Source organism: Drosophila suzukii, chromosome 2L (genome assembly GCF_043229965.1).
Source record: "Drosophila suzukii chromosome 2L, CBGP_Dsuzu_IsoJpt1.0, whole genome shotgun sequence".
NCBI classification, from domain to species: Eukaryota; Metazoa; Arthropoda; class Insecta; order Diptera; family Drosophilidae; genus Drosophila; species Drosophila suzukii.
The window spans coordinates 16653721-16674813 of record NC_092080.1 but is presented as its reverse complement, the minus strand read 5'-3'; the positions used below and the strand labels follow the sequence as shown (position 1 = coordinate 16674813).

Below are 21093 nucleotides of genomic sequence, written 5' to 3'. Positions count from 1 at the left end.
AATGCAACAGCTTTTCAATATAAAAGTGTTTTAAAATGGGTTGGTTCAAAACACAAATTATGCTTGTGGAATACCAAGAAAAAATCGATAAATTAAATATTTACAAATTTTAAAATTAAAAAGAATTATAGGCAGCAACCCTAAAATTGTTTAGTATTTTTTTAGGTATATTTTGTATTTATGGTCCTACTAACTGGACCCATGCTTTAATTGTAGTTGAAAAAAGCGAAGAAAACTGGAGTTTGACTGAAACTAACGACTCAATAAAGTTAAAACCGACCTAAAAATGGGAGTTCCAGCATTCTTTCGCTGGTTGAGCCGGAAGTACCCGAGTGTTATTATCGAGTGCAACGAGAACAAGCAGGTTGATCCGGACACCGGGCGCAATATTTATGAGGACGCGACAAAGCCGAATCCGAATGGGATAGAGTTCGACAACCTCTACCTGGACATGAACGGCATCATTCATCCGTGTACGCATCCGGAGGACAAACCGGCGCCGAAGAACGAGGACGAGATGATGGTGGCCATCTTCGACTGCATTGACCGCCTGTTCGGAATCGTGCGACCGCGAAAGCTGCTGTACATGGCCATTGACGGGGTGGCTCCGCGTGCCAAGATGAACCAGCAGCGGTCGCGTCGCTTTCGGGCGGCCAAGGAGACCACCGAGAAGCGGCTGGAGATCGAACGGATCCGCGAGGAGCTGTTGAGCCGCGGCTGCAAGCTGCCGCCGGAGAAGGAGAAGGGCGAGCACTTCGACTCCAACTGCATTACGCCGGGCACCCCGTTCATGGACCGGTTGAGCAAGTGCCTGCACTATTACGTCCACGATCGGCTGAATAACAACCCGGCCTGGAAGGGCATAAAGGTGATACTCTCGGACGCCAATGTACCCGGCGAGGGTGAGCACAAGATCATGGACTATATCCGCAAGCAGCGTGCCCAGCCGGATCATGATCCCAACACGCAACACGTCCTGTGCGGAGCCGATGCCGATCTCATCATGTTGGGTTTGGCAACCCACGAGCCCAACTTTACTATCATTCGGGAGGAGTTTCTGCCGAATAAGCCGCGTCCTTGCGACATCTGCAACGGGTTTGGCCACGAGATGGACAAGTGCGTAGGGCTGGGAGCCACGGCTCCGACGGGCGCCAACTTCAAGCCCGATGTTCCCATCGGCGCCGAGGTGAAGTTCATCTTTGTGCGGCTGAGCGTGTTGCGAGAGTACCTGAAGCAGACGCTCGAGATGCCGAGCCTCCCCTTCGAGTACAGCTTTGAACGCGCCTTGGACGATTGGGTGTTCATGTGCTTCTTTGTGGGCAACGATTTTCTGCCCCATCTTCCCAGCCTTGAGATCCGAGAGGGTGCAGTTGATCGGCTCGTGGAGCTGTACAAGAAGTGCGTCTACAAGACGAAGGGCTACCTCACCGACTCGGGGGATGTCAATCTGGACAGGGTGCAACTGATAATGACGGATTTGGGCAATGCCGAGGACCAGATCTTCAAGAGTCGCCAGCGACGCGAGGAACAGTTCAAGGCCAGGGACAAGGCGCGCAAAAGGCAGGAAAGGAATCAGGACCACAGGTCTCTAGATCAGTCGGCGTTCGGGGCCAGCGCCGTGGGACCAAACAGTCAGCAAAAGAGTATTGGCAACTACAAGGAGGAAGCAGCTGCCCTTCGGAACAGAAAGCGGACAAGTGACCAGGCCGATTTGGATGACGAAGATGAGGAGGAGAACAACGACGAGGTGAGATTGTGGGAGGATGGATTTAAGGACCGCTACTACGAGTCCAAGTTCGATGTGGCGCCGGGAAACCAGCAGTTCCGCTACGCCGTAGCCCTGCAGTACGTCCGGGGATTGTGCTGGGTGCTGAAGTACTACTATCAGGGCTGTGCCTCCTGGAACTGGTATTTCCCATACCACTATGCACCATTCGCATCGGATTTCGTTAACATCCAGGGCCTGTCCACCATTTTTGAAAAGGGCACAAAACCTTTCAATCCTCTGGAGCAACTGATGGGTGTCTTTCCGGCAGCCAGTAGCTCGCACGTGCCCGAACCTTGGGCACAGCTCATGTCCAATCCGGAGTCGCCGATCATTGACTTCTATCCCGAGGACTTCAAGATCGATCTAAATGGCAAGAAGTTCGCCTGGCAGGGAGTGGCCCTGCTGCCCTTCGTAGATGAGAAGCGGCTCTTCAAGGCGTTGGTTCCCTACTATGATCAACTGACGGGAGAGGAGGTCAAGCGCAACAAGCGGGGCGACAATTACCTGTACATCAGTAACGAGAGTCCGCACTTCAAGAAGGTAAAGAAAATAAGCGATAAATCTGATGAGAGTGTGTGCAAAGCCATCTCCTTTGACGGAATGCGAGGCACATTGGGAAAGACCGAGCTAAACACTGCCATCAGCGGCATTCTGAGGTCACCGATCTCCGGACTCTCGGACATCAATGAAAACACGACTGTGACGACCACCTTCAAGGATCCGGAGTACGATGATGATTACATCTTCGAGGCAAAGCGTTTGGAAAACGCCGTGGATCCGCCACAGGTGCTGCCCAACGAACAGACTGGTCAAAAGCATCGTCCTGTCATCGGTTTCAATAGCCATTTGACCAGGGCCTACGTTCCGGACAGCGGTCATCGTATGCTGAATGCCGGAGTTAGAAACGCTCAGGGTGGAGGAGGTTACGGCCAAGGAGGTGGCTACAACCAGGGCGGAGGAAGTCAGGCACAGGGCTATCAGAACAACAGCCGCAACTATAACTACAACTACAATAACAACTACAACCAGCAGCAGCAGCATCAGGGTGGCGGATATCAAGGCAACAATAACTACAATAACCGACAGCAATATGGCCACAATCAGAGATTCAACCAGGATAATTCCAATCAGCAGCGCAACTATAACAACTACAATGGTCCAAGGAATAACAACTACCAGCAACAGGGCGGTAACAGGCAACAGAACCAGAACCAGAACTATAGGAGATTCTAAGTAGACCATACATACAATTTAATATGTAGCAGTTCTTAAAAGTATAATCCGAGTTCATTTTTTACAAAATACTTTAATAAAAACAAAAAATAGTCGTTAAGGATTTTCAGACAAACTGATGCCAAGGCATTTTTTCAATGAACAAGTTTTTCTTCAAAACGATAAATTTAGTTGTAGAGGTCAAATCAAGCAGCAATACCTTTTTTGCATTCTTCACCAAAACAGTTTACATCCAACATCTAGTATCAGTGCCTCAATGAAAATAAGTCAAATTACAATGTTAAAATGGTATTCCAATGACTGCATGAGAGATATGAATTCATAAACTGACAGATATGAAATTAAAGATATTGTTATTACATATTCAAAGATCGCATTACACTTAACAAAGATGCAATATAAATTTTAGCAAACACAAAACAAACAATTTTCAATTAAATTATCAGTTCATTAACTGTTTAGTTGGTATATATTTTTCACATATCACTTATACCAACGAATTATTATATTTTGTAGAGCTTTCCAACTAAGATATTAAAATCATAAGTATATTTTATACCTTAAAATCCTCAGTGTGCATTTCATATAATTGTGATGCCTCGAAATGTGTTTATTACTTATGCAGCCAAAATTGCCAATTTTGATTACCTAATTTGATATTTTTAATAAAGATTTTTCCGATGCTTTTCCAAAACTTTGCTCAAATCTTTTGTTTATTAGATTCTCTATAAGCCCAAGTTATCAATAAAAGAAAAAAACGGAATTATGGAATAGCATTCGCTATATTTAACGAATGGAATGTTATTATATCGATTTCCATGTAACATAATAAATATTTTAATTTCGAAAACAATACTCATTACAGCTAAGTGGTATTCTTAAAACTTACGGGGGCCTTTTCTTAAAACGATCGTGCTTTCTCTACGAAGAAAAGTTCACTGAGCTTGAAAAATATATATATTATATTACGAATGCTTCTTAATCCACGAGCGTGAAACACAAGTGTTAAATGAGGTTGAAGGTAAGGATCTAGTGAAGCGGAAACTACAAAATATATATCGATTATATGAATATACGCTTAAGAGGTAACACAATGTGAGCTTAGTTCACGTTCGATTCGGAAGAGTTTGGCTATCGGTTCGGTATGAGGTGCGAGCTTATCAGATATTGGTGATAATGTTCTTGTTGCGATCGGATATGCCATCGAACTTGCCATGGCTGGAGAACGGCGTGCGCATGCGTCGCGTGAAGGAACGAAGGCATCGCTGCCCATCCAGACTATCCGGATTGTTGGTCACCGCCAGGAGGTTGACTAAGAAAATAAGACAAAAAAATATATTAGTACTCAAAAAACTTCAATTCCTTTAAAAAAAAATGTCATCTTACCCCTTTGCTCGAGTAGTTTAATTTGTTTTTTGGCCTCTCTCAGCTTGTTCATTAGAATCTCGTTCTTGCGCTTCTCGACGGTCAGCTCCAGACCGAGCTGCAGCTTGCTCTTGGAGTCGACGGCACTCAGAATTCTGCAAAGTGAGTAAGTAAGTTAGGCTGATCACAAATGTATATACTTTATAGGATCGAAAAAGTATAAGACAAGAAGCTGACTCTAATAATAAATTCAAATTTATTTAACTTACGGATGGTTGAATATAGACTGCGAAGTGGGCCTCTTGTCGGGATTTGGGTGCATCATCTGGGCTATCAGTTCGTTGAAGTCTCTGCTGAGACTTGGCAGGACCGGTACCATGCCATTTCGCAGATTGTGCCACTCGGGTCCATTCTTAGGAAGCGGACCACCGCCCGCCACCTCGAAGAGCGTGATGCCCAGCGAAAAGATGTCGGCCTTGAAGAGATTCGAGTAGTCCTCCTGAAGGACCTCCTTGGACAGATATCGGCAGTCGCCCTCTTCGACATGGGGCTCTTTAACGGAAGTCACATGGCCCAGGTCGCCGATTTTGTACGTTACCAGGTTTTCCGAATGGCGTAGTTCCTCGTAGACGCTGTCCATGCCATCGTCGTCTTTGGTCTGCTGCGACTGCTCCTCGGCCAGCTTATGGGCATTCGGATTCATAGTGGAGAATATGTTCTCCGGCTTTAGATCCATGTGCACCAGGTCATTGGAATGGATGTAGCGCAGGCCCTCGATCACATGCATGAGCACAATCTTCAGATCGGCTTCGCCCAAGAAATGATCCTGGATCCGCGCATGCAAACTGCCCCCGTCGCAGAACTCGTTCTGTATCAGCATGTGATCGTCCTCCGCCCAAGCGGAGTAGTACCTAACCACGTTATCGTGCTTGCCCAGAACAGCATGGGCCCAAACCTCGTTCAGGGCTCTCTTTCTGCAAGGAATGTAATGATTATTTGAAGCTCAATCTAAGCAACTGATAAATACTTACTCAAAAGAGCTGCCTGCCACCGGCTTCTTACTTTTCTTGATCGCGTAGATGCACCCATCTAGTCGATTGACGCACTGGAACACCACACCGAACTCGCCCACGCCGATCACGTTGACCTGCATGAACTCCCGCTTGAAGCGACTGATGTTCGTGTCGTGCAGGGCCAGCCGCTTGGGAGCCTGCTGGTGGATCTCGCGCAGTGAGTCGCCCGCCTCCTCTGTCGCATCATCGTCGCAGGCATCGCTGAGCAAATACTTTTGCATAGCATTCACATTCAGGTTGAGGTTTTCGCGTCCAAATTGCGTGCGACAACGCTTCTTATTGTGAGCGAGGAGACCTAAAAGAAGTAAGTGATTATTTTGCTAATAAGATTAGGTTTCTAATAACATGGTAGGTTTGTTATTAACATTAAATACAATAAGTTCTTTTTCTTAAAGGACCATATGACTTGATATCTCTGTAGAGAGCGAATGGTTTCTGTGTAATAATGAGTGATTAAGTGAATAAGATATCTTTTTATGAACTGGAGGGACCACAAACTGGCAAATCCAATGTTTAGAAAGAAGTTCTGTGGCGTGGGGGATTCATTATTGACTATGGAGGAGAACTAACATCCTGATATAAGCTATTTACACAGAAACAACGTTATCTATTGGGTTTATAATAACGGAGTGAATGAATGTGGGAACATAAACTCACTGTCTGGTGTGAAGGGATTCACATTTGCCGTGTCCTGGGTGGGCAGTTTGCGGTTGTGCAGGGGCAGGGATCGCGGACGCTCGCGGAAGAGCTCCTCGCTGCGCCGGGTGGCGTTCACTGCCGCTGCTGCCGCCGACAGATGATTGCTGCACTGCGTCGTCGACTTCTGCAGGATGGTCTTTGGGGTGGCCGGGGTGCTGAAGAGGCGCAGGGCTCGCACCTTCTGGCACGGAGGCGACATGGACACGTCCCCGTCGCCGACATCGTCCTTGCTGCCCAGATGATGCTCCTCGCCGGAGGATAGCTTCTGCCGCTGATGCTGGTGGAGGGGATGATGCGGACTCGCTCCTTCGGGCGGGTCCTTGTCAAAGTCGTCGTCGGCGAAGCGAAGCTTGCGCGGATTGAAGAGCTGCGGCGACGGTGATCGCGATCGCAGCTCGACGCTCGAATCGAGCGAGGTGACGCTCATCTCATGCTCCGGCTGGCGGAAAGCCATTGTAGGTGTCTCGCTGCCCGCGGTGGAAGGCGATTTACTTTTCCGGATATTTCACAACTATTTGTATCGAACCGAAGGGCAGAAAATAGGAAGCGTTGGGTAAAAAAGGCAAAACAAAACACAAAACAATATTGAACTGAAGGAATGCGAAGAAGAATAGTGTGGCGTATCCGAAGCGCCAGAATATACCAGACTGAAATTTTAAAAAAATACTAAAAATGGCCATGCGGAGTTGCCGGATCGAATCAGTTTTGGTGTTTGGAGCAATCGTTAGAGCTGCGTAAAAAAATTAAAATTTGTTTGTTCCAAATTTAAAAGCCTATCAGCGCTAATGGTTGCTCTATTGAAGAGAGTATATTTTATTTATCACCAGACAGAGTTCAAAGCAAAAACCACAAATATATACCAACTTAATATGGGGCAACAAAAATACCAAGGTAGAGTTGCCAGACTAATTAAAGTTCCACTTATCCATGCCCGCCCAATTCAAACGCAAGACCAATTTTTTGGCATTTAATTTATTGATTGAATATTTGTGTATTTTAGTGTTCAGCGCATTTGCTATATAATTCAAACACACATCTCAAGAATCCATACATATGTATTTGTTTAATACTTAACTACGACATCAATGTATGAATAATTATTATGCACTTCTGCAAGACTTAATTATTACGAATATTGAAACACATCATACAGAGTTTTGGAGTCGAATAATCAAGTGTATTGAGTAATGTAATTTGAAAAATGTGTAGAATTGACATGAAAATGGTAGCGATGCATCGTCTCCTGCACATTCGAGTATAATTCCAGGGTTAGCAAAAAAAATCCAAGGCAAATCAATTTACATAGCAAACTTGACTAGATCGATAATCTGCTGCTGCCGATCCATTTCTATATCTTATCTTTCTTTCCGTCAAATGATTCTCCGAAGCGCTCTTACTTGTTCTGCATCTGCATGTGCTTGTTGTTGTTTCTGTTTTTTTGTTGTTGTTGTTCTGTTGGAACATAAGAATACCCAAATATGCAAACTTGAGTTCCACTATAAATTAAAACCCTTAACTAATATGGTTCTGGACAACTAAACCGTAGATGGATACTGTATGAAAAAGTATTTGGGAATCTGTCTTGTTACATGTGAGGTTGTTGCTTTTTTGTTTTTGTTTTGGGAATGAGGGGAAGATTCCAGTGTGTGGTTGGTGTCCCCCACTTTGCCGGATTCATCAGGGGTTGCAGTTCAGGCCCTCATCTTCGGACGCCGGGCTGTGTCTGCATCCGTTCGGTGTCGCTAGTCCCTGGAAACGGACCGTGAGGCGGACGAGTCGCCGCGACGCCTGGGCGGCGATCCTCGGCGCACCGCCGGCGACGCCGAGCGAGATCGTGAACGTGACCGCGGCGATGCCCTGGCCCTATCCTCGTCCTCATCCTCATAGCGACGTTTTGGAGGAGGAGGGGAGTCTACCGCCCCACTGCCATTGCGCTCATGGTCGCTGTAGCGCGACGCCGATCCATTCTCGTCCCGTCCGTTCGAGCGGCCAGAGCGGCGTCCCACCGAGCCGGCGGAGCGACTGCGGGATCGGGTGCCGGACTTGGAGCGAGTGCGCCTGCGACGGGATGTGCTGCGAGATCTGCTGAACGAGTTGCTTCTGTAATAGGAAAGAGAGAGATCGTCATTAGCAATAGGTTTGTACAATTGAATAACAAGAATTCAATGTTGATAAAGATAGAATACCGATTTGGAATGGATATTATATAGTATTAATTAGGTTCAACCGACTATATAATCATTTTAGTTTTCTTTGAATAAGATAGATAAGAAACAGCATGACTTAAATGACTAGCAGCAACAACAAAAAGATTAATAGAACATGTAAAGAGGAAACCGCCCACTTAGTCATAAATCTATATAGTTTTCCCCGAAGTAAAGTAATTGTTGGGGTTTTATAAGGTACATCCATCTTAAAAACGGAAATATACCCTCTGATCCGCTAGGGTACGAATTTTGTATTGGAGATTGTACTTTAATCGTACGAAACAACATTAAAGAAGAACTATAGAACAACATTAAGTAAATACTGTTACAACCTTGCCCAGTTTTAATGTCACATCTATTACAAACATCACATTTATCTTAATTTTAGACCATAGGCGACCCTTTTCCTTCTCAATGCTTGCCGCCCTTCTTCTTGTAGTGTTTGTGGCCGTGCTTCTTGGAGCCCTTCTCGCCGTGCTCCTTTTTCTCCTCGTAGCTGTCACCGTGCTTGTGCTCCTTCTTGTACTTCTTGTGGTCCTCGTCGTGGTGGCCCTTCTTGTAGTGACCGTTGTGCTTCTTGTGGCCCTTCTTTTTGCCGCCCTCATGCTTTTCGCCCTTCTTGTGCTCGCCATGCTCCTCGGCATGGTGATGGTGCTCCTTTCCGTACTTCTTGTGATGGCCACCCTTGTGCTCGTCGTCGTAGAACTTCTTCTCCTTTTTATACTCATCCTTCATGAACTTCTTGTGATATTCCAATTCCTTGTGGCCCTTCTTGTGCTTTTTTTTGTGATGATGCTTGCCGCCCTTCTTGTGGGAGCCGTGTTCATGCTTTTCACCGTGCTCGTCCTTCTCATCGTAGTGCTTCTTCTTCTTCGATCCTTTGTCGCCATGATGGTGCTCGTGATCCTCCAGCTCGTGGTGCTTCTTCTCGTCCTCCTCCCACTCCTTGTGCTCCTTGTGGCCGTGCTCACCCTTGTGCTCCTCGTCACCAAACTTTTTCTTCTCATACTTGTCGCCACCTTCCTCCTCCTCGGATGACGATGACTCCTTCTTTTTGGCTGCCGCGTAGGTCAGCAAGAGTCCCAGGACCAGCAGCAGCTTCAGATGACCATGCATCTCGCATCGTTTTCTCGTTCGACTGGCACCAGTTACATTGGCTTTTATATAGCACTCGATGGTGGACCGACCACAAAATGCTCAAAATGCCTGGCGTCATGATGCAAGCAAACCTCTGGGGCTGACGTAAAAACTTTCTGCTTCATTGGCCTCTTTACCGCAGTCAATCGAACTTCTTGCCACGCGGAGAGTGACAGATTGGCCTCCAAGGTTTGGAGCTGCTTCTAACAAATGTTGCAAGGCTTTTGCGGACAAGAACTGAATGTTTAAAAATACATCTTAGTAGGTACTAAAGTTAAGGATCTATAAAAAGTGGTTCAGGCTTCAAAGGAATTTAATTTTGTGTTTAATTTGGTTATCATTCTCTTATATTGAAATGATTTTCTAATTTTTCATTATTATGTTGTGCCAATATTGCGCTGAATACAGATATTAATGTAAGAAAGAACAAAGATAATTTAAAATATAAAGATTATATTCGGGGGGCTGTTACATAAATCTCTTTGGTCGAAATATGAAAGAAATGTGCGTTAGACATAATTTCCATGAATTTCGCTTAAAGAGATATCAGCAATACCACCAATTTAAACCATTGTTCGGGATTACTTTTGCAAAAGAACAAATCGATTTAATCTAATACAGTTGGTTAGAGAAAATAGACAATCAGTACTAGAAAATCAACACGAATATTTCCCGAAGAACTCAATCATTTTATATTTTTTTTTTGCAAATATTACATTTTATTTCTAATGTACAACAGAAACTTTAATCTTGTTGGTAATTGTAAAATCCTATACTTTACAGTAAGGTAACCTAGGATACTAAGACTTAAGACCTACAACTAGTCAAGGTGGAGAAACTACTCCTGGTGCTTTGACTTTTTCTTTTTCTTGGCTGGCGTTGGCACGTCCTCGGGCTCAGGCGCTGCCGCCTCCTCAACGGCCTCCTCATCCTTCTGCTTCTTCTTCTTTTTCTTCTTCTTCTCGGACTTGACCTCCTCCTCGGCAGCCTCTTCCTCCTCCTTAACCTCCTCCTTCTTAACAGGAGTCTGCTCCGCCTCGGAGTGCTTGCGCTTCTTGACGTTCAAGGTGTTGTCGGCCTCTGGTTGGTAGGTGAACACCTCACTGAAAAATCAATGAATAGATTAATAAACAGAACAAACTAACAATGACATGGTGGTAAACGCAATTTCGCTCAGACAGCCAAGGTTTATCGTCATCGTAATCGGATATATGCGAAACCTTTTGGGTATCATCACTGGAAATCGGTATACTCTTATATAATTGACTACTATAACCCACCTCTTGGCCTGGTACTTCTCGAACTTGGCCTTGGCCTTGCCGGTGCCAGAGAGTTTGCGCAGGTTACCCTCCTCCAGCAGTCGCAGACGCGACTCTAGCTTCACCTTGTGCGCCGCACCCAGCTCGAAGGTGGCCTCCTCGCCGAAGGCATCCACTCGCGTGGCCAGCGACGCCTTGGCGGCCAGCGAACGCGACATCTTGCCCTTGTTCTTCTGGCTGGCCTGTCCCACCAACTGGGCGTGATAGATCAAACCATACTTTGGCGTATCCTTCTTGGTCTTCAGTGCACGGAAGAGGGCCTTTTCGGCGCCCAGGATTTGCACGGTGGACGAGGGATGCTTGGCCAGGTTGATCAGCGAACCGGCATGGGCAATCAGCCGAGCGCCCACTGTATCACCCACAAGTACCGTCAAATTTGGAGCCATGGCCATCATTCTGGCCTTCAAGTAGTCGTACAAGTGAACGCGGTAATCGTTGATCGATATGATCTCGTCGCAGAGGCACTGAATGTTCAGAACATCCTCCTCGGAGATTTCTGTGCCCATCGAGATTTCAGCCGCCTCCTTAACCTTCTCCTCCACATCTTCGGGCAGAATGTCGGACAGATCGCTCGCCGCCATGTTGTCCCTGGTACCCACCAACTTGATGGTCTTCACGAAGGCAATGTTGTCGGTGATGATCTTGCCCAGCTCGGGGAAGTGCCAGCCGTACCACTCGCGGGCACGCATCATGTAGTTGTTCAGCTCCTTGTCCAGGTCATCCAGCAGGCATTGGGCCTGCACAATCATAGTGTCGATCTTGTCGGGCGAGAACTTGAGCTTGTAGCGCGACAGGGAGTGGGCGAGACCCAGGGCCATGGCGGTCATCTCCCGCTTGGGCAGACCGCCGAGCAGGCTGTCCGCCTGCTGGCGGATGCAGCGCATTAGCTCCTGGACGCCAGTGTTGTAGACACACTGCACCGACAGCTTGTCCTTGATGGCGGTGCCCAGTTTGGCATCGGCCACCAACAGAGACGACTGCACATCGTCGACGAGGATTTTCTTAAGGGTCTTCTTTAGCGGCTTGGCCACCTTGCCCTCCACCGCCGCCGTTGCAGCGGCCAGCGCCTCTGTGGTGTCATTGAATTTCTCAAAGTGCTTCAGCTTCAGCAGCTTGTTGGCCTTCTCCGGAGTCTCGAACTCGAGGTACAGATTGTCCACCTGCTCCAGCTTCTTCTCGTCCAGCAGCTTGAAAATCGCGTAGCCCGCCGGCGTTTCGTAGAGCACAAACATTGCGTCACACTCTGCTCATTTAGTTTTAATTTTAATTCAATTTAAAACCAGTGAAACACTCGGCAGCCAGCAGCAACTTAACCTTCTTTTCCGTATGCCGCGTGTAAAAGAAAAATCCAAAATGAACGCAAGCACGTGTGCCTTCGTTGGTCGGCGTTGCCACTCCGTTTGCGCTTAACAGCACCACTGTAGAAAATTCACCACGAACATTAAAGCGCGGGGAATGGTAAAAGGTAGGACAAATTACCGACTGTCCGATACCCTTGTCTGAAACACAGTAAGATTTCTGCGTTTTTTCATATTTCGAACTCGGCGTTATCTTATTTGTATTTTAGTATGGCTTTCAATTTATTGCACGTTTGTTAAATATATAACTTTAACTTGTGTTATTTCGAACACGCAAATTATAGATTAGCGACATTAAGCCCGTTCATTTAAAATTGTATTTAAAGGCCGGTAAATTTTAAGACGTTAAAAACAAGTTTTAGAAAATAAAGATAAAACTGCAAAGTGCAAATCTGTTAACAAAACACAGTACAAACAATTCATAATACACATTAATTAATTAATTAAAAATATTTAAATTTTTTTTTTTAATTTTAATTAAATATTTAAAAATTAATAAAATAATTATTTAAAAATAACAGTCATTTAAAATTCATATACCCTTACCTATAAGGGGTAATAGGTATACTGCTCGAGCACGTGTGCGTGCTGTTAAGGTACAGCACTACCCGCTGCGCCCAACAGCACACTTCGCGGCTAACGGCACGCTGTTGGGGTTAACAGGGCTTGGGTGTTCGCCCCTTACAGCGCTGTTTTCCGCCACCTAAATATTCACCACGGGCCAAACAAACTCAACATTTTTGCATGGGCATACACACACATACATATGTATGAAGATATATATGTATGCGAATCACTCGCCATGTTACAAAAAGGAAGAACTTTTTGGCAATGAATGAAAAAAGGGAAATGGCGATTGCGAATACTAAATGCGCTTACCTGCGTCGCTGCCTGGCTTTCCTTTCGCGGCAGTGGCGTGCGAAATGGCCGCGTCCGCCGCACTCGTAGCACTTATCGTCGCCACGACCGCCGCCGCCGCCACCACCACCACGGTCGCGTCCACCAAGTCCTCCTCCGCCGCCACCGCCTCCTCCTCCACCTCCACCGCCGCCTGATCTGGCGTACTTTCCGGTGGACAATTCCACACGGGCACGGCGTCCGCACACCGTCCGTCCGTCCAGGCCGCGCACAGCATCCGCCGCATCGCGGGCACTCTCGAACTCAACGAAGGCAAAGCCCGGCGGATTGCGGGCAATCCAGACGCTGCGCAGACTGCCGTACGCCCCAAACACATATTCTAGATCGTTTTTGCGGGCATTGTTGCCCAGATCGCCCACGTACACCTTCCTATCGCTCGGATGGCGCGACATTTCGATATCTGTTTGTTTTATTTGGTTTGGCTTTTCTCCTGGCTCAACTGTGTTAATGTGGCAGCACTGCAGCAGCAGCGCAGAAAAAATCGATGATGGGATTGAATTCACTTGCCCTCGCCTTCCTGGGGAGCTCGCTGGGTCAAACGCGCACTGGCGAACGCTTTTAATCACTCAACGCGTCCGGCAATTGCGAATTTGTATGTTTATTTTCTATTTAATACAGCGCAAAACTCATTTTTTACCGGGTAGCAAACAGAGTGACCGCGGGCGGTCCGTTAAAAGAAACCGGGGGCTTGCAAAAAAATATACCAAACGTTATGCCCACTCGATGGTTGACGGTCCTCTTATAACAGGAGGGTCTGGCAACGCTGTACGGCAGGGTCGGCAAATAAATAGCAGACCAGCTCGCAGACCCATTTTTGTATTTTTATCATTAAAAAACTTGCGATCTCTTTTAATTTAGTACAACGGCATTCCATGTGTTTTAATAAAATAAATTGGTAAATAAAATGAAGAATTTCATTAATTTTAAATTGGTTTTAATCTTTACATTTTATTAAGTTCACCAAATTTTAATTTTTTTAGAGTATTTAACATTGAATTCGAAATTTCAGTGGTGACAAATATTCAACCCAATATAAAAATCTGAAACAGATTTGTCAGGAATTCATATAGGAACTACAAATATGAAGACATCAAGAGCTCCATTGAGTAAGAAATCGTATTTCTATAAACATTTTTAAAGAGCCTAGCCATGCACACGTTCCTAATATTAATGCCGAGTTCTTAAAGATTACGTTGATTTTAAAAATAATTTAAAACTTTCGGTATATTCAGTATTTTGTACGGCAACGGATTAGTACACCTAAAATACCTGTGGTATTTTTTCTCGCGAGCGGCGGTCACACAGCATTAAACGTGGCGGCGATTTATCATATAAGTTAGGTTATAATATCGTATGCATCAAAATCATACAATTATTTATAAGCTAGTTTTTTAAGGAAAAAACACTTAAATTTAGTGAATTTGCAGTGCGAAATCTTTAAAAAACCACAGACGAACACTTGGCACAAACGGTAAGAATGGAAAGCGACTGAAAATCGCATTTACATAACAATTACGGTGCTTTAACAAAATGCCTGACTAGCCTTTCCTTTCCAAAAAAAAAAACGCCTGAATACCTGACGCAGCTGCCATTGCTCGCCGTGCGAATGTGTTGGTGTGTGTGTGGGCTAAAATTTGTTCGAAACGTTTCAATTGTTTCCTCTGCTTTTCCTTTTTTCTTGCCAAACGGAGGTCTGTGCAATTTTCAGCGCTTTTCCCTGCCTCTTTCGGCACTCTATTTCCACCCATCAAAGTGGAAAATTTCATATTTTTATACATACATACGAAAAAATGCTATGTATAACACCACACCAACGCACACGCACACCACTGCGGAACGCTCGGCGGCCATTCGCGCACACACACGCTCAAACGCGCACACGTACGGCCAACTCATGCACTAACACACAGCAGCAGATTGCGGTGCAAAATACAAAAATCGTGCGAAATTTGTAAAATTGCGTAGTAGAAATCTTGGTTAATTTCGCCAACATTTCCCCGTTCCCTTGGGTGAGAAATGTAAAAAGTGAACCCGGCGTGACCTGTGCATTCGTTAGTGGCTTGGTGTGATGGTCGTGCTAAATAACCTGCATCGACTAAAATAAAGAAAATAGAGTAAAAATGAAGTGAAATGTGTTTGTTCCATTTTCTAAGAATCGAGAGCCAAAAACATTGAGATTTCTTTGTTGTAGCATTTTTTTCATCAGGCACGTCTTCCATTTTGTTTTTTTTTTCTTCGTTGCCTCTGCCGTGGTGAATTTCCCACACACTCTCGGTGCGATTCATTCAGTTCAGTCGCGAGTACTCCGCCAGAAGGGAGAAAAAGTAATCGGTTCAAGCTGGAGGAAAAGTTAAAAAGAATTGTTTGTTTTTTCTTTCGAAGGAATTAACATTTATTTGAGGGCATTGGTTTTTGGTACGTTTGCTTTTCGCTTTCCATTCGCGTTCACGTCACACATGGCGTTGCCACATGTTTTTCACTTGTTAATGGGCAAAATGTCTGCGAGAGAGCTGTGAGTGAATTAAAACAGGGTTTACTTGATAAATAAGTGCATTTAAATCCAGTTTTCGGTTGCCAATCGCACCCAAGACTTTTGAAATATATTTGTGTGAATGTGTTTACTTGGCCCACATCTGGCTATAGCCTGGAATCCCCTGGCAAATGGCGCGCAAATGTGGTGAACCGGCGACAGCTCTCTTTTCACCTTGGAAATAAGTTCGTTGTTCTCATTGATAGACGGCGTGAGCGTGTGTGGGTGTGAGTGAGGCTGGGGACTTTGTTACAACAACAACAAATCCGCTCGTGACACAGCGAAAAGAAAACAATACTTTCACGTAGCCGTGTAAAAGCAAGTGAAAGATGAGGAAGAGAGAGTGGGGATTGGTGTGGAGGGGAGGAGCAGCAAACTTGTGAACGTGTACAAAAAGCAGTTAGACGGCCGACAATCACACACATTTACTGTGGAATGTCTTTGGCTGAGTGTGTGTGTGTGTGTGTACCGGCCGGTTGCTTCTGCCGCTTTTTCTCATTTTCTGCCTACCTGCGCCTTTCATAATTACTATGCCTACTATTTGGCTCTCTTTCACTGCGTGCGTGTGTGTTTTTGTCATCTGGTCGTTTCCACCCATTCGCACCCAAGATCTTTGCACTGGGAGAAAAATTGCCACGATATGATAACGAATTTCTAGCTAGAAAAGATAAATAATAATATCTATAGAGGTGACATTTGAACTCTGTGTTTCGATAACAAAACCAGGTTTATTCCAATTTTCTATTTTAATTTTAATATAACCCAGAGGTCATAATTGTAATTAATAAATGTGTAGGCTCCACACTGATATTCTGTTTTCTCTCTGTGTAACCAGATTTGACTAACCAGATTTCTTTTATTCTATCTGTATCTTTCCATGTGCCTGCGAACAAAAACAACCAACTACATCGGTATCATCGTTACGATAGAAAGTTACGTGTGAACGTCGTGGCTTTTGTTTAATTGTTTTGAAGGAAAAGAACTTTGGCAACGTTTAAACCAACCTAAGATTCATACAAAACCACATAAAAACTACCAGCGCAACAGTGTAAAAATTAAAAAAAGTGCTCCCCCCAAAAAAAAAACAAAGGCAACCAACAAGTTAATTTCTTTTGCACCCCGTGTTAATAAACAGCGTCAAGATTACGTCAATTATTGAGAACCTACCCGGCGCCATAGCTCACAACCACAACCAGAACAACATCATGGAAGAGGATGAGAGGGGCAAACTGTTTGTGGGCGGCCTGTCCTGGGAGACGACGCAGGAGAACCTGTCGCGCTACTTCTGCCGCTTCGGGGACATCATCGACTGCGTGGTGATGAAGAACAACGAGAGCGGCAGGTCTCGCGGCTTTGGCTTCGTGACCTTTGCCGATCCCACCAACGTCAACCACGTGCTGGCGAACGGACCGCACACGCTCGACGGCCGCACCATCGACCCCAAGCCGTGCAATCCGCGCACCCTGCAGAAACCGAAGAAGGGCGGCGGCTACAAGGTCTTCCTGGGCGGCCTGCCCTCGAACGTCACTGAGACCGATCTGCGCACCTTCTTTGGCCGCTACGGCAAGGTCACCGAAGTGGTCATCATGTACGACCAGGAGAAGAAGAAGTCCCGCGGCTTCGGTTTCCTCTCTTTCGAGGAGGAGTCCTCCGTCGAGCACGTGACCAACGAGCGGTACATCAATCTGAATGGCAAGCAGGTGGGTGATTGCCGACAATTTTTGTTAATCATAGTTACCTTTTACCTTTAAAAATATCACAGAATCTCCGATCATTGATCAATCTGTTTAAATAAGTATTACAATTTTGTTTTTATTACAATTTCCTTCAAAAATCAAAACTGGTTCCAACGTTTTCGTTCAAAGTGTGATAAAATACATGATCTGCGTTCTACTTTTTCTTTTCACATTGCGTAAATCTTCCCAGAATCTTTGGAAAGACAGTGTAATAGGTGTCAATTTTGCAAAGAATAATATCACATCTACTTGAATTTTAAGTTTATCTTGAATCATTCATGAATTTAAATAGATTTTGTTTATTTAATTAATGATCCATACAAGTTTTTAGAAAACTGGAGTAAAGAATTTAACGGGTTCCTGTCTTTTTGTCCACTATCTGTACTAGATCTAAGTGCAATGTAATTTTAGCGTAAAACTATTTGTAGCGCAACTATTAATCATTATTGAACGCCCCTCAGGTCGAGATCAAGAAGGCCGAGCCTCGTGACGGATCTGGCGGTCAGAACTCCAACAACAGCACTGTGGGCGGCGCCTATGGCAAGCTGGGCAACGAGTGCAGCCACTGGGGACCGCACCACGCTCCCATCAACATGATGCAGGGCCAGAATGGCCAGATGGGTGGACCACCACTGAATATGCCCATTGGCGCGCCGAACATGATGCCTGGCTACCAGGGCTGGGGAACATCGCCGCAGCAGCAGCAGTACGGCTACGGCAACAGTGGCCCAGGATCGTACCAGGGCTGGGGAGCTCCACCAGGACCCCAGGGACCACCACCGCAGTGGTCGAACTACGCTGGACCGCAGCAGACGCAGGGCTATGGCGGCTATGACATGTACAACTCGACGTCGACCGGAGCTCCCTCAGGACCATCGGGCGGCGGCAGCTGGAACTCGTGGAATATGCCACCCAACTCTGCTGGACCCACTGGGGCACCAGGAGCCGGAGCCGGCACCGCCACGGACATGTACTCACGTGCCCAGACCTGGGCGGCGGGCGGTCCCTCGACCACCGGACCCGTTGGCGGCATGCCTCGAACCGGACCCGGCAACTCGGCCTCCAAGTCCGGCTCTGAGTACGACTACGGCGGCTATGGCTCGGGCTATGACTACGACTACAGTAACTACGTGAAGCAGGAGGGCGCCTCCAACTACGGAGCTGGACCGCGGTCAGCGTATGGCAACGATAGCTCCACGCAGCCACCGTATGCAACCTCTCAGGCTGTCTAAGGCGGAGAATCGAGTGGAGGAGGAGTAGGAGTAGGAGTAGCAGAGCAGAGCAACATGTCGTCGTCGGCGTCGTCCTCGGCGAATGATGAAGAAGACAGAAAAGATGGTGGTAATTGTAAGCTAAAGCGTCGTCTGTTCGTTTTTATTTCAGATCAGATCAGTTGTTGAAATTAATATTTAAAACTCTTGTACAACTATTATTTAAAGCGAAACAAATTTAACACGAGAATACCTAGCGACAAGTCAGATTCATAGATATACATGTATGTTCTATAGCAGCGAGTATGTAATTCATAGGCGAAACATCAGCACCCAACACTCACCCATTCAGACAAGAGAACATTATTTCTTTCATGCGCCTCATAAACAACACCACACCACACACCACAACAAGCATTCTCCTGTATCCCAAACTCACCAACCAAACAGCCAGAATCAACTAACGAGAACTTCCCAACCAACTAAAACCCGTAGAAACATATGATACATGGCATTAACAACAAACAAACAAAATAGAAATGTGAAGATTTAAACGTAATGATTTACAAGTATAAAGTTTAGCTAATTAGACACAAGAAGGTCAAGAATAGAGTGCGAAATACCAACAACAAACACAAAGAAAATAAGAACTTATAATTTTATTTAAAGAGTAAACAAGTAAAGATCCCCTTAATTACTAAAATTAGTAAATACAAATTCGAAATTGTACATTTTAAAGCAAAAGCACGTCGGTATCCGATCTGCTTTCGCCACCACCCGCTTTCTAGATCGGGCGACAAGGTTTAGTGAGGGTTTGAGAAGGAAACGACTTTGGATATAAGTCTTTTCTGAGAACTCTTCGCTTGCCTTAGCCTTTGTGACTCACTATTGAATGGGGCCGCGAGAGTTGGCTTTTGTTTTTAACATAGTTGTTTCCAGCCAATGGACGAATCTAATCAGCAACTGTTTTATCGGCTAATGGGGTCGCTGGATGCGAGGGTGTGGTGGCGAAAAGGGGCGGCACTGACTTGGGAAAGATACGTTACAAAATTAAAAATTTACCATTTAAAGTAAACAAAACAAAAACTAGCTAAAAGTTAAACTACATATATAAAGAAACCTAATTAATAAGCGTACGTGGTCGTTTACATCTAAGCGAAAGTTGAACTTGAAACTAGAATTATATAGTGCGTTGGATTTATTATTTAGTTAAAGCGAAGTGAAGAAGCCAAGCAGCAGCAGCATGATATGATGATTGATTATAATGGATATGGAAACCAACAAAACAAACACACACACACTCTTAACCAATATACATAAAAACTATATACATACATACTTATATACAATATATAAATATATATATAACGAGTATATATAGAAGGAAACAAAAAAGGAAAAAAGAGTAAAAAAAGAGCAAAAGGAAACGTAAATTTAAAGCTACAGTTAATGAAAGAGTAAAAAGAGTACAGAGTTAAACAAAAAAAGTAAAAGGGAGGCAGGCAGAGAGAATAGGACAAGTTAAACAAGTTACAAAATACGATGCTTAGAGTTGCGTTGCACATTTTTTTCAAATTTTCATCGTTTGCCAAGCAGACAACAAGAACAACAACAACAACAGCAAGAACCACAGCAGGAACAACACCAACAACCAACGACAACAAACAGCTAAAAGTGTGCACTACAACAACATCAGTCAGCAAAAAACAACACCATCAACACGCACACCCACTCACACTTAACCCCATTTTAAACCAACAACACCAACAACAAGATCAGAAGCGAGACAGAAAAAGAGAGAGAGAGAGAAGGGTAAAAGGAAATGAATGAGGAAAGGAAAAGTAAAAGTAAAAGAAAGGAAAGAAAAAGGAAGAGAAGAACTTTAATTGATTATGAACATAACATATATATATCTTTAATTACTTATACATATTTACTCTTAACTACTCTGCACGCTCACTTAAACGAGCGTGCACCGTGTGTAAAACAAGATGAAAGTAAACTATTTTAATGATGATTATATGATTGCGATTTTACAATTTATTATTACAAAAACGAAAAGATGGAAAAAAACCAACAAAAACAAAATGAGAAACATACATATTATATGCTAATACATTTACCATACACATATATTATAAAATATGAAGTAATTTTTTCTATTAAAATACCATACACTAATTTTTAATTTGTTTATTTACAACAAATCAACTTACAATACATACGTTTAATTACAATATACAATACAAATACTTTACTTTATTTTTCGGTGATTTATTGCTTAGTGTTCTTCGTATAATTTGTACTCTACTACAACAAAACAAATCCTACAGATATAAATTCCTAATTTAATTTCGTTTAAATTACAAATACATATGCTTACATTTTATATAACTAATTATACAATTTTAAAAAAACCAACACAAAACAAAAGCAAAAAAATGCTAAAACAATGAGCAAGTAAACGAGTAAAGTAAACGTGTGAAAAACGTTTCGATTTTTGAAAAAAAAAAACCAAAATCTTTGAAAATTTATTGAA

At 44.4% G+C, this 21093-nt stretch overlaps 5 protein-coding genes and 1 non-coding gene across 7 annotated transcripts; 2 read left to right on the top strand and 4 right to left on the bottom strand.

The window, feature by feature from the left end:
- The first annotated feature begins 180 nt into the window (after positions 1 to 180).
- Positions 181 to 3695, top strand: Rat1 (5'-3' exoribonuclease 2 Rat1). The gene has a single exon (XM_017088799.4). It carries the CDS (start codon positions 287 to 289, stop codon positions 2999 to 3001), a length of 2715 nt encoding a protein of 904 aa, XP_016944288.2. The 5' UTR covers positions 181 to 286; the 3' UTR covers positions 3002 to 3695.
- A 69-nt stretch (positions 3696 to 3764) lies between these two features.
- Positions 3765 to 6765, bottom strand: Wee1 (Wee1 kinase). The gene is made up of 5 exons (XM_017088812.4): positions 6097 to 6765; positions 5398 to 5734; positions 4636 to 5340; positions 4388 to 4521; positions 3765 to 4313 (listed from the first exon to the last, which is right to left on the bottom strand). Exons 1-5 carry the CDS (start codon positions 6590 to 6592, stop codon positions 4162 to 4164), a joined length of 1824 nt encoding a protein of 607 aa, XP_016944301.3. The 5' UTR covers positions 6593 to 6765; the 3' UTR covers positions 3765 to 4161.
- A 410-nt stretch (positions 6766 to 7175) lies between these two features.
- On the bottom strand, positions 7176 to 13759 carry x16 (x16 splicing factor). The gene is made up of 2 exons (XM_017081645.4): positions 13039 to 13759; positions 7176 to 8238 (listed from the first exon to the last, which is right to left on the bottom strand). The coding sequence occupies exons 1-2, from the start codon at positions 13467 to 13469 to the stop codon at positions 7881 to 7883; spliced, it is 789 nt and encodes a 262-aa protein (XP_016937134.3). The 5' UTR covers positions 13470 to 13759; the 3' UTR covers positions 7176 to 7880.
- On the bottom strand, positions 10151 to 12153 carry nop5 (nop5 ribonucleoprotein). The gene is made up of 2 exons (XM_017076908.4): positions 10763 to 12153; positions 10151 to 10585 (listed from the first exon to the last, which is right to left on the bottom strand). The coding sequence occupies exons 1-2, from the start codon at positions 12031 to 12033 to the stop codon at positions 10321 to 10323; spliced, it is 1536 nt and encodes a 511-aa protein (XP_016932397.1). The 5' UTR covers positions 12034 to 12153; the 3' UTR covers positions 10151 to 10320.
- On the bottom strand, positions 10652 to 10724 carry LOC118876850 (small nucleolar RNA SNORD53/SNORD92). The gene has a single exon (XR_005013789.1). It is a non-coding gene; the product is annotated as a small nucleolar RNA SNORD53/SNORD92 (small nucleolar RNA).
- A 626-nt stretch (positions 13760 to 14385) lies between the features above and the next one.
- Positions 14386 to 20735, top strand: Hrb27C (Heterogeneous nuclear ribonucleoprotein at 27C). 2 transcript variants are annotated; one of them, XM_017076920.4, is made up of 3 exons: positions 14386 to 14548; positions 16537 to 17307; positions 17805 to 20735. In XM_017076920.4, the coding sequence occupies exons 2-3, from the start codon at positions 16813 to 16815 to the stop codon at positions 18573 to 18575; spliced, it is 1266 nt and encodes a 421-aa protein (XP_016932409.1). In that variant the 5' UTR covers positions 14386 to 14548; positions 16537 to 16812; the 3' UTR covers positions 18576 to 20735. The 2 variants fall into 2 exon arrangements, with proteins under 2 accessions (XP_016932409.1, XP_016932417.1); XM_017076928.4 differs by having other exon boundaries at positions 14391 to 14548; positions 16541 to 17307.
- The last annotated feature ends 358 nt before the right edge of the window (positions 20736 to 21093 follow it).